Below are 18,156 nucleotides of genomic sequence, written 5' to 3' on the forward strand. Positions count from 1 at the left end.
ACACACACACACAAATTTTTGGGGGAGGGGGTGAGTACAGGTCTCCCTATGCAGCTCAGACTCATAGTGATCCTCCTTTGTCAGCCTCCCCAGTGCTGGGATTATAGGCATGCACCATGCCATGCCTAATCTCAGTGGCTCAGTTCAGAGCTGGCATGACATGTGGTACCCGGGATCAAATCCAGGTCCTTGTGCTTGCCAGACAGGTACTTAGACTGCCGAGCTATCTCCCTGGCCCTGGCTGCCCTTTTTATTTAGCAGCCTTATACAAAATCACTCAAGCTTTAACTTCACTGAGTCTTTGAAATGCAGCTGGTTGAAACAGAGATGTGCTGTGAGAGGGTAAGCTATATACCATAGTTCAAAGATTACATGAAGCTGCCCTAGAACTCCTGGACTTAAGCAGTCTTTCTTTCTTGGCCTCCCAGTAGCTGGAACTATAGGCATGTACTACCATATGTAGTTTTCCTTTCATCTCTAAGGTCCAGTCCTGCTTTAGTTCCCTGCCACTGCTTCTAACCTGCCCAGCCCCCACCACTATGGACTGAGACCCCCCCCCCCAGGGCCTCTTACCTGTATGGGACCGGTTATGGATCTTCAGGTTTTCTAGGCGAGAGAAGCTCTTGTTGCAGGTTGGGCAGCGGTGTGGCTTCTCATTGGTGTGTGTGCGGATGTGGATGAGCATCTTGTACCTGCTCCAGGGAGGGCATGGAGGCACTAAGCTCACTGCATACCCAGCCTCTCCATCCTTCCCTTATTCCTGCTCCCTCACCTGGCATTGAAGCCACGGCCGTGGCGGGCACAGCCCTCCCAGTGGCAGCAGTACCCTGCATCTTTCTCAGGCTTGACGTGGTAGTCATTGACATGGTCCACCAGGTCTTGTAGGAGCTCAAACAGCTGGTTACACTGCAGGGCCAGACAGAGTCTGAGCAAGACAGCCACACTGGGCACCCCCACTCTTCCCTGCCCTACTCACCTTAGCCCAGCGACACATCAGCTGCTTGGGTAAGGGCAGCTCTGGTGAGAGGCACTTGTCCTTGGGGGAGTTGAGGAAAGAAGAAGCAGGCAGGTGCAAGGCACCCCCAGAGCCCAGGGGTAGGAAGAACTGAAAAGAACTGGGAACACCATCCAAGTAGCGCAGAGGCTGGAAGTCCTATAGTAAGAGAGCAAAGACAGAGCTAGTTAGTGCCTTGTTTAGATCCTTTGGCAAACCCAGACCCCTTCTGTCCTCTTCTGGAGTGGACTGAATGGTGTCCCCAAAAAGATACATTCAAGCCCTTATCTCAGGTACTGAGGCTTGTGACTGTGTAAAAATCAGGTCTTTGCAGATGAAGCCAAGTTAAAATGAGATCCTGCTGCGTTAGGGTGGCCTTAAGCCCAGGGACTAGTATCTATGACAGAAAGAAGGAAATATGGAAGCACAAAGGAAATCATGTGAAAGTGGGAGCAGAGATTATAGGGATATAGCTATCACACAAAAGATTCCAGAGTGGCAGAAGCTAAAGGAGGCAAGGCTTTCTTCCTAGAACTTTTGAGGGCACTTGTCCCAGTGAACACCTGAATTTTAGACTTTAATTTCCTCAGTCGTAAGAGAATAACACATTTCTGTTGTTTTAGCCTGCCAGTTGTGTAGGGCTTCTCATGGAGCCTCTGGAAACCAATATACCTTCTATCTCCAGAATCCTCACTCCTTCTTACCGGAGCAGGGGGCATTGGAGGCAAGTCCCCATTGCCCTGACGCTCAGGGGACAGTGAGCTACTGCCATTGGGGGAGTCCAGTCCAGATGGTGGTGATAAGCTGAGGTCCACCAGAGGGGCTGCAGAGAAGCGTCCATCCACCTTCTCAGGGAACTTAGGGTTCAGCAGGAAGCCTAAGGGAGAGACACAATTCACTCAGGAGGTGCTGGAGCCAGGAACCAGAAGTCCTGGTGAGCCAGGTCCCTGTATCTCCATGGTGACCCTGGGAACAGACATGAGCCCTGTTTCAACAGACTACCTTGGGATCTAAGGAGCAACCTGTATAACAGATGTGACAGTATCACATCCTGTGTTTGATCTTTACTCCCCTGAGAGCTTAGCCATGGAGTAAGTCAGGAAGTGGGACTCACCCATTTTACAGATGGGCTTAGCCTACCGCATAAAGTGGGTAACAGAATAAGAACTTAAACACAATATACCTGGCTCCCTGTGATAATTTTCCCAGGCCCCTTCCTGCCTCAGTACTCCCTTCTATAGAATGGGAGGTATGAGGTGGTTTGCTTCCCAAGCCTTCCAACTCAGGGGTCCACATGGAGGTAGAACACATGAGGTGATTGTATATTAGACGTAAGCATTAAACATTGAGACACACTTGCTGGGCTGAGTCCTCAAATACCACCACCTTGATTGATAAGCTGTACCTTCTAAAAACCCCAGGAGTTAAGGTCTTGGAACTGTTGGTCTTGGATGCTTCCCACACCACTATCACATTCTACTAGGGGCCTCAGTTTGAATCATGTCTCTGTGCCAGGTGCGTGAACTGGGTGGCCTCAACTGCCTCATCTAAAGCTAAACTTCGAGGAGGATGAATGGACAAGCATCTTTGTGATACTTCTAAACCAAAGCCACAAGGGACTGCACCCAATCCTGTGGACATACCTTAGCCGTCGTCCCTATCACCACAGCTCAAGCCCATCTGAGTCCCCCACCCTGCCTCATGCAGTACCTGAAGGTGGGGAGCCTGGGGAGCCAGGTGTGGGGCTATCATCCACCAGGCCCAGTTCCTTGTGCAGAGTGCGGTGCCGAACCACACCCAGTGTCCTCTCCCGCTTTTCTCTTGCCACCCGGAGCTTGGTGATGCTCAGCTTCAGGTCGAGTGGCTCGTCCAAGGAATGCATGGTGATGAGGGGCTAGTGTCAGAGGGGGCAGCAGGCAGAAGAGGGTGACCAAATGGTCTTCAAGCAGGAACCTGGGGAAGGACAGGGGCTGTGCTGTGACACTACAACCCCAGGCTCTTCAGACTGCACCCATGGAAGCGCACAGGAACTGGAAAAGGGTAGGGCAGGGAGATGCTCTGAACAGCCTTAGCCAGCAAGAATTATTGAGAAAAACAGTTGTCTATTCAGGTTCCACATCTACTTCCCATGAATCTTTGGGCAGCCAAGCTTACACTAATTTTCAAATTTGCTCTGTTGCCCTCTTTTAATGCTAAGGAGTAAACCCAGGACCTTGGGTATACTAGGCAAGTGCTTGCTCTCTCAATGAGCTGCATCTCCAGCCCTTTTTTCTTAAGTTTTTCTCAGACAAGATCTCACTATGTAGTTCAGGCTGGCCTTGAACTTACAATCCTCTTGCCTCAGCCTCCTGAGTAGCAAGGGCTACAGATGTGCACCGTCATACTCAGAATTCCCACCCACCCCATCTTACCATAAAAGTGCATTTTAGAGATACTGCTTCAGGTCTGTAGAGCTAGGAAGTGGCAGAGCTACCAGACTCAAGACCTCAAACACAGATCTCCCAGGAACTGCCAGCCAAGTCCTGTCTGTCACTTCTGACAGAGTTGGAAGCCACCTCTGGGAAGTCTGCCTGGTCAGAGTCCAAAGACCCAGAAACAGGCCATGGGAGCACCAAGCCTCCTCCATGACCTTCCTCCAAGAGAGTCATTAGTATTTCTCAGCCATTAACAGTTAACCCACCTATGGCCAGTAAGCAACTGTGCCACCTTCCAAGGGAACCAGGCTAAGAACCTGTCCTGGACAAGCCATGTGAAACTTGCCTGGACAGTTGGGGACACAGGCAAAGGGCCCCATCTCGCAGGTGAGGCCAAAGAGAGGCATCCACAAACCACTTAGAGCTTTTCTCCTAGCTGCCGCCAGAGGGCAGTTGGAGACTGGCCAGTCCAGTCCAATGAGGGCAGGCTTGGTAGAGTAGATCAGCTCTCTATATAGAAAAAAATACATAGTGCGTTTTGTTTTGTTGTTGTTGTTGTTATTTTCTATTGGCCATAATGTTCTTCTAACTTTTATGTTGTAATCTTTTTTTTTGGGGGGTGGAGGGGTACCGCTTGTTGATCCCAGCACCTTCACGTTAAGATACATTACCAATTTCTAATTTACTTTGAGATACTGGATAAATAACTAAATCTCCCAAGCTATCCCCTGCCTCAGCTTTCCAGACTGCTGGGAATATAGGTGTGCCACAAGACCCATGTATAAGTTTAATTTCTTAGAATTATTCACTGCAGTTATGAGTTCCACTGACCCACTCTCCCCTCTAAATTCATACTTTATTTTCCAAACAGCAGTTTCTTCCCACGTGGAGGGAGAAATTTCCCAGTTTCCTGGCCTTCGCTAGTCAAGACTGGTACACCTGAAAAATCTCTGTTAACAAAGTGTCACTGAGAGATCCGGTGGATACTATACATAACCACCATTAGGAAAGTATGGGCCAGGGATGGAGCTCAGTGGCACAGCACCTGCCTGACAAGCATGAAGTTGTGAGTTTGATTCCTGGTACCAGACAAACACACACACACACACACACACACACACACCCCAAAAAACAACCACAACCATGTGGAATGTACTTCAAATCCCCTCCCCTTCGTGTGTCCTTGGGTGCTGGGGTGGCCCAAATGAATCTAGTGCTGCCTGAATGCTCTCACTGGAGTATGTCATCTGTATATCCCCTTCACTCCTTTTTTTTTTTTTTTTGGTGGAACCGGGTATTGAACTCAGGCCCTTGTGCTTGCCAGGGAGGAAGCACTTGTTCTATTGAGCCATCTCCCCAGCCCCTCCCTTCACTCCTTCTCTAGGCCAACACTTTATCTAGTCTTCACTTGGCCCCCAACCCGTTACCCTTCCCCTTGATCCCCCACAAACACACCAGAAACAAGACTGTCCCTTCCTCCACTCAAGAAGGTCCCTCCAGCTTGCAGCGATATCTCAGATTCCATTACATGTGGCTAACACAGAGTCCCTGGGCACAGGGAGACTGTGCAGTCCCAGGCCTATGTGATCAGAGCATGGACAGCCAGCTGCCCTTGACCATGGGACCCAGGTCTATGGGTTGACCCTGTTGAAGTTGTTAGAGCTGTTAGGCTATTCCAGGGCAGGAGCTCGAGCAGTACAAGGGGCTTGGAGACCAGCATGCCACCCTCTGCTCAAGGACCCAGACCCCAGCTGGCAGGTAGATGAATGACAAGAGATGGGTGGCCTTGGGTCTCCTGTTCTTCCCGGGGCAGGGAGCCACCCTCTGCCTGAACCCCCATACAGTTATGTCTGTCTGCGTGTCTGCCTGTCCTTCCACTTGTTTATTTTTAGACACAGACCCAGTCCAACCTCCCTGAAGCTCCTCTATGCTAGGAGCCTGGAAGGGAAGGAAGGAAGTAAATATTTATGCTGATTAAGAATTCAGGAGCCAGGAAGGGCTGGTGGCCTGGTCCTTCTGCTGGACCTGGGCCACAGGCCTCTGCACAGCCCCTGTCCTCACCCTGGCCCCCCAGTATGGAGAACAAGACCACGGGGCAGGACAGTTTGGGAACCAGGAATTCAAGCAGACATTGACAACACTGTCCAAGTAACATCCTTTGACACCTGCCCCTACACACACAGACACAGACAGACAGACAGACAGACAGACACACACCCCTACCCACCCCTGCCAAAGGGAGCTGGGAAGGAGCCATGTTCTGGGTTACTTTGGTTTTAGGACCTCCAGGGGATACTACATCCCCTATAGACCTTGGGAGGACCCCAAGAGAATCTGCATGAGACCAAGCACAGCCCCCAAGATGGGAAAGAGAAACCTCCAACATCCTCCCCTCATCAGCAGGCCCAATCCCCAGGGACCCTGCCCCACCCCCCCACTTCCTGCTGCTGAGTTCTGCCCAGGGAGGCAGGGGTTCATTCCCGAGGAAGCCAGAGCCCAACCCAGGCACTGCCTCCTCCTCCTGGGAAAGGAGGAGGAAGGAGCCGCCCCAAGGCCCACACCTCCTAGTACCCCCACCCAGGCTGGCAGGCACTGATTTTTACTCTGAGGGCAGCCCCCTAGGGAGAAAAGGTCTTGTGACCTCTCTCCTGCTCTGACCTTGGCTAACCTCAAAATGTCCCCTCCCTATCCCCAGCCGGCAACAGCTAGTCTAGGCTCAGCTCTGCTCTTTGTTCCTTGGCTGGATGGAGACAAGTAAGAACTAGGTTCTTGCTGTTCTAGAAGCCTGGAATCAAGCACCTGGGGGCCAGCTACGCCATCACCTGACTTAAAGCTCAGGAAGGGGCAAGATGGACCAGAGGGTGAGGAAATAGTGAAAGGTGATGCAGCTGCCTGCCTCTTTCTAAAAGGGCAAACTTAACCAACCTTGGACCAGAACTCTGGGGGTGGGGGGGTGATCTGGCCCTAGGGTATGTCTGCCTTGAAGTGGTATATAGTCCCTGAGCACAGAAGCCTGGCCTTCTCATAGTTGGGTGCTCATGGGCTCCCCTGCCCTTGTGTGGAGGACAGAGCGTACCCACTGGCCTACACCAGTTCCCTGTAGGCCTTAATATTCCCACAGATTGGACGACATTGTGCCTCAACACTGTGCTCAGTAGCAGGGAGCTGCAATCAGCGACCAAGGACCAAGACTTGGGACTCAGGACAGGATATGATGCAGTAGCTGATGCTGTCCAGTGTGCTATATGACACCCCCACCCGCAAGGGCCTGCAGGGAGGCTGTAGGGGGTCGAACTGCCTTAGCTGTTCCCAGCTCCTGCAGCAGCAGCAAAAGGAACTAATTAGAGAAGAGGGAGGGAAAGGAAGCAAGGTTGGTGGGAGGGAGGAAGCATGGGGGGACCACCAGGGCAGTGGGGGTGGGGTACAGTCCTCCCCCACCCCTGGGTGGGGTCACCCAGAGGGTGGGCGGCCCCCCAGGGTGGGCTTTCCCCACCCAGGGCCAAGACAATGGCTGCTATTGTGCACCATGCAGCCGGCCCCCAGCTGCAGGGCCTGAGGCTTGCTGGGGTGTCCTGGGCAGGACAGGACTATCTCCATTCCTCCCCTTTTCTCAACAGAAGGCTGGGCCCAGTGGGGAAACTGAGGCTCAAGGTCACCAGGTTAGTGGCGGCCAACTAGAATTCCGCTTGTGGATGTAGCCCCCAGGCAGAGAAGGAAAACAACTGATTGGCCCTCAACATAGAGAGGTAGAGGCACATGTGATTTGGGAGTTAGACTCCTTAGCAGAAGCAGAGGACCCTGCATTATGGGGAAGTGGGGGGGGGGGCTGTATCCCTGCCCACCCCACAACATTGTGGGGTCAGGTGAGTGACTATGAGTGTATCAGCATTGTCAAAGGCAAGGTGAGGTGAGGGATATCCTTTATTCCTGGGATATTCCTGGGACTACCTCTTTGGTTTTTGTTTTGAGACAGGCTCTCACTATGTAGTTTAGGTTGACCTTAAACTATGTATGAAGCCCAGGCTGACCTTGAACTCATGGCAACTCTACTGCCTCAGCCTCCCCAGGGCTGGAGTTACAGGTGTGTACCATCACTCCCAGCCTTCCCCCTTTGGTCTTCTATGGCAAGTCCAGCCTAGGACTTGAGGACACACTGGGCCTCTTATGAGTTCATGTGTTCTTACTGAACAAAAGAGGACCCAAGAACCTGGTCTGCCTATACCTGTCACTCAGGCCCTGCTCTAGGATGTCCCCTCAGTCTCGTAGGGACCATCACTTCATCACTCTAATCTTACCAATGGGGAAATAGTGCCAGAGGAAGGTACGGCCTCAAGTGGCACAAGTCAATAGCAAGCCCAGGAACAGAAGCTGTGGGTACATATCACCGTGACAGTACCCACAGCTAGTTGACAGCAACATGCCAGCACCTGTTAAGGCAGGTGCTGTTTCATTCCTACTTTACAGATGCAAAACCTGAGGCTCATAAGAATCAAGTGACATGTCCAGAGTCATATGCTTTGTCTGTTACACAGCTGGGCCCTTGGACCTCCTGGGGAGAGACAAAGACTCAGACTGGGCAGCCTCTCCCTATCCAGGGGCTGTGGGAGCTAAAGAGCCCAGGGGGGAAGCAGACAGGCAATGGGTAGAAGGTGGAGGGACTGATGGGGGTGTACCAGGAGGCCTGGAGAGCTAAGGGCAGCAATGCTGCCAGAGCAAAGGGCCCCACAGCCCTGCATTCCTGGGAACCAGCTGTGGCTCCCTGTTCTGGCCAAAAGCTCCACCCTCCTTGGCTGCCCAGCAGCAGGGGCTGGAGGCCAGAGGCAGGGTTTCCTTTCCTGACCAGGCAACCAGGCAGCAAAGCAGGGTTCCAAACATGAGATGGACCACCTGGGGCCCCAACCAGCTTTGTTGCTTACTGCCTTAAGTCCTGAGTCTAGTTCTAGTCATCTTTGTCTGTAAAGGGAGAACAATGGAGAAGTCAGATGGAAAGACCTTGAGGGGGATGGTAAAAATAATAGGATCCCACATTGAAGAGAAAGCAATGTAATGCTGCAATCTAATCATTCCTGTTTTTCATAGGAGGTGTCATTCAGCATCTAGAATAGAGCTGAGCACACAGGTGCTTAGTAAAACTTGTCATGTGAATTACTGCCATTGTTGTCCACTGATTGGTGGACAGTGGCTCTCTCCTCTGTGCCCACAGACACTGCAGTGTTATTCCAAATTGAGAGATCCTTGGCTTTACCTAGGCTACTGCTGGCCTATGCCCTTCAGAGAGCCTCGAGTGTCTGCATCTCTATGGTCTGAGCTCTGCAGACCTGAGCCACCATCCAGAGCCTGAGGACTGAAAGGTGCTGGAGAGATTCAGTCAACCTGGAGACGGGGGCCATGGAGATGGCTCAGTAAAAAAAGCGCTTCCCTGGAAAGCTCAAGGGCCTGAGTTCAATCCCCGGTAATCAATTAATTTCTATCAACTTTGTCTAAAGTATGTATATATAAACAAACAAACAAACTATGAAAGAAAAACTGGAACAATCAACCTGGAGACAGAGGCCTTCCTCCAGGCTGGGAAGCAGCAACCCTGTGGCCAGGCCCAGGTGATTCCAGAAGAGGGGCCTAGGGTTCACCTTCCTGGGAAATTTCTAGCTTCACAGGGGCAGGAAATCTGTGGCTTCACAGAAAGCCGCTCCCCACCAAGAGGGGCGCTCATCCAGCACCCTACTCCAGTGGGAACACAGTCCCCAGCTGAGCAGCACTTCAGGATGCTGTGTGCCAGGAACTCCAGATGCTGCAAGTTACAGCACAAGACCATAGGCTACCTGGCTGCAGCCCCCTCTGTGACACCAGGCTGGGATGCCTCAAACAGGTCCCTGTTATTCTCTGTCTTGGTTATTCTCTGTTTTGGTTTCCTCTTAATAACTCAGGCACCAAGGTAATGGTCCCAGGGATTCAGGGCATCCTGCAGGACAAGTCTTGGCCCTATGCCTGCCACTGGGACAGTGCCAACAACCGGAGGGGGAGTATCTTCAGGGCCTGGTGTGAAAGTACCCCAAATAGTAACCTGGGCCTGCCAAGGTCACCCAGATAGTTCACAGATAGCTGGAACTGGAAGGCACACTGGCTGGCTCCCACACGCCTTACCAGCATTCACTACATGTGCTTCTCGTCACATACAGCAGAGAGTGACATTGGAATCAGGAGCCCAGCACACTCATACACATACACATGGTGATCCAAATGCAGGATGAACCTGGCACAGAAGCCTTCCTCCCTCTTCCTGGTGGCTTGGGCCTCCATCAGGGGGCCCCCACCCCCTGCTGCTTGCCTGCCTGCAGCCACCTTTGCACAACTATGTCTGGTATTTTCCTGTCTGCCCAGTTTGGGGGGGGGGTGCAAGTGCATGGGGCCACAAAGCACTGCCTACACCTGGGCCTCAGCCAAAGGAGTCTGCCAAGCAAGCAGCCCCCATTCCTCCTGTCTAGGTGGGAGGGAAGGACAACAGGGCTGGGCTAGCCAACCGCCCAGATCCCTGGGAGGTGCAAGTACCAGGGAAACCAGACTGGGCCACACACCCGGCAAGGCCAAGCACAGACAGCACTGCCTTTTGGTGGGCAGCACACCTGGGCACTCACCAAAGCTCTCTAGGGAGAGCATAGGCACTGGTCAGTGTCTTACAGGATGTGAATGATCACCTTCAAGACCCCACACACATGTATGTGTGACACCAGTACACAAACACATCCTAGTTGCAATGTCATGATACAAGACTCAGGAGCTATTGGTTGGTGGGACAAGAGGCACAAAGTCTGGTCCCCAAAGGGAGAGAAACTCCTTCCCAAGCTATGTCTGGGGCCAGGGAGATGGCTCAATGGAATAAGCACTTCACTGGCAAGCGCAAGGGCCTGAGTTCAATCCCCAGTTCCGGAAAAAAAAAAAAAAAACAAACAAACTGTATCTGGCTGCAGGTGGACCCTAGACACCTAAGTCCCAAGGGGGGGGTCCCATGCCTGTGACCCTCCCCTCTCACCACCCTGGGGCAGGCACCTGGCCAGTGGGAACGGCTGCACCTGCCAACTCAGAGAGCAAGAAGGGGTCAGGCAGGCTCTGGACTTTGGCCCTTCCCTCCTGTCTCATTTATGCATTCCAGCACCAGGCCCTGTGTTGGCTGGGGGGTAGAAGGGGATGAGGACACAGGACAGAGAAGTCAGATGGAAGCAGGCTTGAGAGAAGCACAGGCAGTGGAAAGTAAAGCAAGTGTTAGGGTGCACTACTCTGCTGAGATTGGGGGGCAGATATGAATTAGCCACATGCAAATGGGTGCAGAGTCAGAGCAGAGGGAACCTTGGGTCCTTTATAGCTTGGAACCAGCCCGCATGCCCTTCACATATCATCTAGGTCGTCATGCTGCCCTTACAAATGACATGCTCTTCTCCCCATTTTCCAGATTAGGAATGTCACAAAGCTCCTTTGGAACACAACTGGGATTCACCTTCTCACTCCAAAACCAAATCTCTTTGAGCCTAAGGCTGCATAAGCCCTCAGGAAGGAGGCAGCAAAGAGGCCTAAGGGGGAGTGGGAAGAGTGAGGCCAGAACCAAGAGGGCAGCTGCCAGCCATAGAGTGCTATAAACAGCAGAGTCCTACCTGCCCTCTCAAGCCAGGGCCTTCGGTTTGGAGCTCTCCCTTTCAGCACATCTTTTTCTTAGTATATGTGCTGCCGAAGCAAGCACAACAGCACATCTTTTTCTTAACATCCGCCTGATGTGCACCTGTCTCGCATCAACCAGTTTCTGCCTCACAACCTTCCCAGTCCCAGTATTCTCCAGCAAGTCTTTCCTCATTCACCTCTTGTAGCTAGATATGGGCTGTTCCTCCAGATGCCCCAGAACCTGCTGAGGACCTACCTCCATCCCCAAGGCTGAAGGTCAGGTGTCTTCAACAGCAGCTCTGTGATGCCCACTATAGTTTCTCCACTGAAAAGGATGGGGCTGGCCTAGAGTGCAACTGGAGCTAAAACATCCTAGAACATTCTAATTACCCCTCTCACATAGCATCATCATACCTGCTTTTGACTTCTAAACACTTGGTCCTCGGTGGATGTTTGTCAAGTGAATAAATGAATAAATTAATTTCTTGTCCCCACCACTCAGATGAAGTAGAGAGATGATGTGGTGTTGGCAGTGGGTAGGAGGGTTTGAAGCCTATAGAGTGAAGCGACTTCCCAAGGTCAAGGTTTGAACAAGGACCTCCCTCCTCAGCAGAGATGTCTCTGATCCTTTGTTTGGGACAAAAGATCTATGTCCAGACTAGGGTGGGAGGACACAATATGAACTGTCTTGGTCATTTTTAATACTTGGAAGGATCCGGCTTCATCTCCTGACACTCCCACCCAGCCTTGGTGCACAGCCTCAGTCATGTAGGCAAGACCAGGCACCACACAACCCGATGTCTCCCTATACCCTTCTTCTGGGCCACCCTTTCTGGCCCCTGCTCACCCACTCTGGGCAACAAAGCAAACCCTGGGGCTGGGCAGCCTCCAAACCCATCCTTATCCTTTTCCTTCCAAAGGGTAACACCCACTAGGCAGGGTCTTGCCAGGCCTGGACTGCTTCAGGCTCTGGGAGTCCAGGGTTCACAGGACCAAGAAGGGTGACCTGTGGATATTCCTGAAGCATGGCTTTACATAGGAGGGTGGGACTGTCAGGTGGACAGCCAGCAGCACTGGGGTAGGAGAAACTTTTGAACTGAAAGGAGGATAAAGGACCCTACAGCCTTGGGGAGAGGGGACATCACAGCTGGGGTCAGTGTGCCTGGAAGTATATGGGCTGATGGTGCAGATAAAGGAGGGTGTGGCTCTGAGGAGAACTGGCCCAGGCAAGGACCTGCCAGCCAAACCCAGCAGACAATAAGGGCAAAGGAGAGAGATTCCTTCACACACAGCTGCCCTACCCCTGGCCCTTGCTCTGGACAGGGGAAGGAATGGAGGTGAGGAATATTCCAGGCAGAACTGATATTTCAAGAGTAGAACCACACAGTGCTACAGTCCAATTCCCTGCTTTCCCTCCCTGATTCCATGTGACCCCATGTCCCCAAATTTCTCAGAACCTCAATTTCCCCTAGTAATCCCTACCAACCTCTTTAGGACTAGGGTCCTAGTGAGGTGCTCATTTGTGTGCACCTGGTGCCCCAGTAGAGACCCTGTCTGCTGTCTGGCAGGCAGAACTGTTTTCCTGGAGGCTCCCAGCCACAGGCTGACTCAATCAGTTCAGCAGTCTCCTGGGACCTGGACCAGCTTCCCACCCGCCCTTGGCCATGATTAGAGGAAGGGACCAGGGACTGGGTTTCAGTCCCCTCCCCACCAGCCATCTGCCAACGCTGAAGTAAGTGTGCATACACATGTCACACTCACAGGCTGGGCCCCACCTCATGGTGGGCACTACCTGTCCTCTCAGGCAGCAGAGACAAAGAGCAAAAGGAATCCCATGCTGCTGGCCCCCACAGACGATACTGGAAGATTCTCATCCCCTTCTGGCTACCCACCAACAGAAGCATCTGGAGCAGATGGGAAGCCCCCTATTCCTCACCAGAATCACTTCCCATATCTGTGCCTCACAGGCCCCTCCCATGCTGGACACCAGTTAACCAAAGCCTCCACCCTTTCTGAGGAATCAGGAGTAGAAGCTGGAGGGCTGGGGAAATAGCTCAGTAGAATAAGTGCTTGCCTGGCAAGCGCAAGGTCCTGAGTTCAATCCCCAGAACCACCACAAAAAAAAAAAAAAGAGTAGAAGCTGGAGCCAAGGCCTATGCACCTGCCCATCGTGGGATATTAGAGGGAGATGTCTCAGCTGGAACAGCAAAAGATTGCCCAGAAGACTCCCTCAGGACGCACTATGAAGCAGGCTCCTTGGAACAGGCTCCTTGGAAACCCTTATCTTTGAAAGACCCCTTAGCCACAGAGCAGGAATGAAGAGGCAGGAATGGGGAGGCAGTCCAGGCCTCAACTCCCACCTCCCATCCCCCAGAGAGAGGCCTGGAGCTGAGGTTGAGACAGCACTAGGGAAAGGATGGGCTGAGGGCCCAGAGCACACAGCTGCTTGACAGCCGCTCACACCACCATCCAGAGCAGGCCCCATTACTCCCAAGCTAGGAAACTGAAGTGCCAGGCCCCTGGCCATAACAGACCATTTGTACTTCTCCATCCTGAGCCTCTGTTTCCTCACTTTCAAGTAAGGATAAGTGGATCTCTCACACAAAGTTAAATCAAGAGCTTTAGGTGAGGGATACAGGTTCCTGCAAAGTTCACCAGACCAGCGGAAGGCACTTACCCTGGTTGGGTTTTTTTCTAGCTTCCTTAGGTGTTCCTACCAACACTGTTCTATCCCCCAACCGATTTCACTGCCCCAACCTACCCAGCTAGGGACCTAAGGCTGGATTTTTATTTGCTAGAGATGCAAGAGCTAATGGGGCTACATTGGAGTCAGCAGACAAAAGTGGGTCAGCCCAGGCGGACCCTGCTGAAGACTCCCACACAGCCAGCACCACCAGGTCCTTTCCTGCCCCAGGGTCAAAGCAGTGTCCCACCTCCAGCCCATCAGTTTGTTCAGGTGCTTGTTGAAAATGCCCAGTCCCCATCCCAATTAGAATTTATCAGGGTGGGGCTACAGACACAGCACTGAGTTAGAGACCTGTGAACTCTGCTAGGGTTGTGGTACCCACATCCAGGGTTGGTAGCAGGTGACTTACAGTGCCAGGTGTCCCACACACCCCCATCTGGCCCTGGTGTCCTCCAATAGGTGAACCCCCAGACATATCAGAGCCTCAGCCCATCTCTGTGGACCCCTCACAGCCCCTGGGTGAGAATATAACTAGACAAGAGTGTAGGAAGCTGTATCTTTCTGCCTGGTGCCAGACACCTCACCAATTGGAAGAGGGTCCTTTGTTTCTCAGCACAGATCCCCACTTCTCAGGTGCTTAGCTGGGTAAAAGGAGGACACCCCCCCAGTATCTTTGAGGGGCTCCCTTGGACTTTAGTCTTCTGCTGTGAAATACTACCATAATCTGGTATAGAGGAGAGATTCAGGGGTGCTGCTTACAGCCTAAGAAAAGGTGTTGCTCTGTGCCATTCACCCCACCCCAACTCATTGTTTCTTCAGAATTTTAATTTCCCACTTGGGTAAGGGGCTTCCTTAGCCTTCCCTGGAATACAGAAAGCTGTAAAGACATGTGTGGCAAGCCAGGAACAGCAGCACTCCCCCAGCACCCAGCAGTCCTCCCGAAGAACCCCACTCTAGATACATCCCAAAGAGGAGGCCTGCCCCAGGCTCAACATCTGGTCTCTTAGTTACAGCTGCTGCCCACCTCCCTCATCCTAGGATTATCTCAAACTGTGTAGCACTGAGGGTACCCCCCACTCACCCAAGTAGAAAATTCAGATTCCAGGCAAGTCCAGTGGGTGGATGGAAATGCACATGGGAAAATGTGGAGAAAAGCCATATTTTGGCTCCATACCACAGCTCAGACCCTCTATTAGGTGGCCCAAAGACTCTCCCATTGCCTAGGGCCATGGCCAAGCCAACAGAAGGGTGGAACAAATCTTGGGGCTTTTAAAGTGGGGTCCAGCCTCCCCAAAGATGGGATTTGGCATGGACCTTTGTCTTTAAGCAGACCAGCTCACACTCTGGACCCCCCACTCCTACTTCCTGCAGGGAAGCCAGGGCAAAAGAAATGGCTGTAGCTACCAGTTCACAGCTGGGCTATTTAGAAACAAAAGCTTTGGGGGGACTCACTTCACATGATTGTTTAAAATGAGGTTTAGTGATGTGTATGGCATCCAGTTATTCATACTGGCTCCACCCACAGAAAACTGAAAAGTTGGCTTTTTGGATTTACCCTCTCTCTTTTCCCACCCACTGCCCTGTATGGTCCTGGACTCTGGAGCTCAGAAAGCTCATCTTGTTTGACTCCTTAGCTTTGTAGACAAGAACACTGACACCAGGAGCCAGGAGACTGGCCATTGGTGCTGGCACCAAGACTTGAACCCAGGACATCAGACTCCCAGGCCAGAGGCTTTTCCCATTCACCCTACAGGCTGTGGCCTGGCTCCAGCAAATCCCTAAAGCCACTGACCCCCAAAGCAGTGGTGCCTGGAATTGAGGTGACTCACTGTCTGGCTTCCCAGGATACCCTTTCCCTATTGGTGAGGGAGGGGCTGGCAGGTGTCCCAAAAAGACAGCCAGGGGCCGGGAGGCCCCCCCAGGGGACCTGGACCAGGGTCACTCAGGGGCCAAAGAGCCCCAGCTGGAGGGATTTAACACTAAAGGTCAAAGGTCACAGACTGGGAAGGGCGGGCAGGCATAGGGGGGTCAGCACTAATGGCAGCTCCGGAAAGGAGGGGGAGGGGGAAAAGCCAAGGAAAACAAGATTCCTTCCAAGGGGTCTCCATCCCAAAAACCCAACAGTCTAACCCTCTGACATTGCCCCTTGCTTCGCTAGCCGCAGGAAGAGTCCAGTAGATCTAGAAGTGGGGCTGAGAAATGGGGCTTCCAGGTGCAGCCCCTCCTCCAGAGTGGGTCAGGGCCAGCTGGGAGGCCCAGCTTGGGCCCAGAGGGAAGAAGCAGCAGAGGGGGAGGGTTTCGAGGTCACCGAGAGGGATGTGTGGGCTGGCCTGGGACAGCTGTGGTAGTGGCACCAAAGTGGGGGCTGGGGAGGGGTGGATGAATGAGCAAACCAAAAGGGCCACTTTCCAAAGCCCCCGAGAGCACAATGCCTCTGGGCTGCCTGCCGCACCTTCCTGCCAGGATGGCAGCACAGCAGGATGGCTGCTGACAACTCTGGTGCCAGACTCAGAGGACCACAGATATGACCCGGCCCAGATCAAGACCCACGGGAGCCCAGGCCTTGGCCAGGTCCCCAGCCGAGCTGGCTGTCCCCTTAGTGTCAAGCATTCCCTCCACAGCCAAGATCCTAGGCTGTGATGGCTGGGGTCCCAGGGCTCCTCCCAGTATCCTTTCCAGCTTCCCAGGCCGTGAGGCAGGGCTGGGCAGCTCCCTGCAACCACTGCTTCCCGGCCACCCTCTGGCCCAGCTGGGCGGGCCCTCCTGGACAGGCAGACAGGCGGCATGCTGCCCTGCTGTGGCCTGAGTACCCTGCTGGGCAGGGCAGTATGCCAAGGTCTCCAGGTGCCAGCCTGGATTCCAGCCCCATCTCTGGGGGCCAGCGGGAAGCAGATGAAGGCATCTCCCTGGGGGGAGGGAGAGATGCACCTGCCTCTCCCCTTCCAGACCCACCTTAGGATAACCCTGCCATCTCCACCGTTGACCTGTTTCCTCGCAGAAAGCGAGAGCACCAAGCGACCAGTGTTGACCCCCCAGGGACTACCCCCTCTTGTCCTTTCCAGAGGGGTTCGAGGGGGCACCAGGAGAGAGAAACGTTCGGAAACAAGGAAGGCACCTTCCAAACCCCTTCCTAGAAACAACCTGGGCGCAGCCGTGGGGAGGGGCGGTTGCCCGGCTGCCCCAGACAACTTCGTGCTCAGGCGCAGGGCGGCCCCCTCTCACCTCGCAGCGCGCCCCCACCGCAGCCTCCCAACTTCCCCGCTAAAGTTTGCGCCCGCCCCGGGCCGGGCCGGGACTCGGCCCGGCCTCCGGACGAAGGAAGGGAAAGAGGGAGGAGAAAAACCGAGAGATTGGGGGACGGGGCCAGGGAGCCGGCGAGGGAGGGAGCGCGCGAGCCAGCTAGCAAGCAAACGCAGGGGCCTCGGCAAGGGCTCACAATGGCCCGGGGCGAGGCGCGGACGCGGGAGGGGGAGGCGACCCTCAGGCCCCGCAACCGCCGCGCGGCAGGCGGGACCCCCACCCGCTTCAGGTTCCCAAGGCACGACACCCGGGGGTTTCCTACCTCGGCAGCGGGGGCGGTCCGGCTCCCGGCTGCGGACTCCAGCGGTCTCGGGGCGGCGGGGGGCGAGCGGGGGAGGGGCAGGGGCGGGGGCCCGGGCTCTAGGCTTGCGGGGCGCGGGCTCCCCTGGCACTGCCGCCCAGCGCCCGGCCGCGCCGCCACATCTGCAGCTCGGGCAGGGAAGGTGCCGTGGGGGCCCGGCCGTGCGGGGATGTCTTGGAGGGAGGGAGGAGGGAGGAGGCTGGAGGAGGGACCGACGGTCGCGGAGGAGGGTGAGGAGGAGGGGCGCGGGGGGCGGCCTCCTTGCCTCCTTCCCTCCCTCCTTCCCTCCCTCGCGAGCGCGCTCGCTAGCTCGCTCGCGCCCTCCCTCCTCGCAAACCCCTTGCGCCGCCGCGGCCTCAGGCCCCGGGCGCCAGCTGCCAGGCGGGGCAAGCGTGCCGGGGGGAGGGGGCGGCCGGCTACCCCGGGAAGAGAAGGAGAGGAGGAAGGGAAGACAGCCCCTGGAGCGGGCATGGGGACGCAGGGCGAGGGGAAGGCTCCCCGACTGGGACGTGCGCCTCCCCCTCGCCCCTCCACGACTCCGCCCCCGGCTGGAGGGCAGCGCTAGGACACGGCCCAGAGGTGGCCTGGGGCGGTGGACAGGAGCCTGGAATATCCCGCCCTCGGGGTAGCCCAGGAGGGGCTGGCGCTTGGGTCCTCCAGAGAAGCCCGGCGGACCAGGAAGATGGAGGAGGTTGCCGGGGCCGAGGGGGCGGGGACCCTCTCCTCCAACAGGGTCACCTTGGCCAGGCCCCCCGCGGCCTCGAGCAGCGGGTATGACGGCCGACTGCTTCTATGTAGGCCCTGATTTCCTCGC

The 18,156-nt window shown here is 54.5% G+C and overlaps 1 protein-coding gene across 1 annotated transcript in view; it reads right to left on the bottom strand.

Annotated features, from left to right (window-relative positions):
- The window catches only part of Glis2 (GLIS family zinc finger 2), a 22,636-nt gene extending 5,044 nt beyond the window's left edge, over nucleotides 1–17,592 (bottom strand). The window contains exons 1-6 of the mRNA XM_004627814.2: nucleotides 17,304–17,592; nucleotides 2,705–2,947; nucleotides 1,699–1,871; nucleotides 977–1,153; nucleotides 773–906; nucleotides 574–692 (exon numbers count right to left, since the gene is read on the bottom strand). Of these exons, the coding sequence (XP_004627871.1) occupies nucleotides 574–692; nucleotides 773–906; nucleotides 977–1,153; nucleotides 1,699–1,871; nucleotides 2,705–2,876 (775 nt within the window). The 5' untranslated portion in view covers nucleotides 2,877–2,947; nucleotides 17,304–17,592. The remainder of the gene's footprint in view (nucleotides 1–573; nucleotides 693–772; nucleotides 907–976; nucleotides 1,154–1,698; nucleotides 1,872–2,704; nucleotides 2,948–17,303) is intronic.
- Between the last annotated feature and the right edge of the window lie 564 nt (nucleotides 17,593–18,156).

The sequence above is a fragment of the Octodon degus genome, unplaced genomic scaffold (assembly GCF_000260255.1).
Source record: "Octodon degus isolate 3935 unplaced genomic scaffold, OctDeg1.0 scaffold00021, whole genome shotgun sequence".
Classification (NCBI taxonomy): domain Eukaryota; kingdom Metazoa; phylum Chordata; class Mammalia; order Rodentia; family Octodontidae; genus Octodon; species Octodon degus.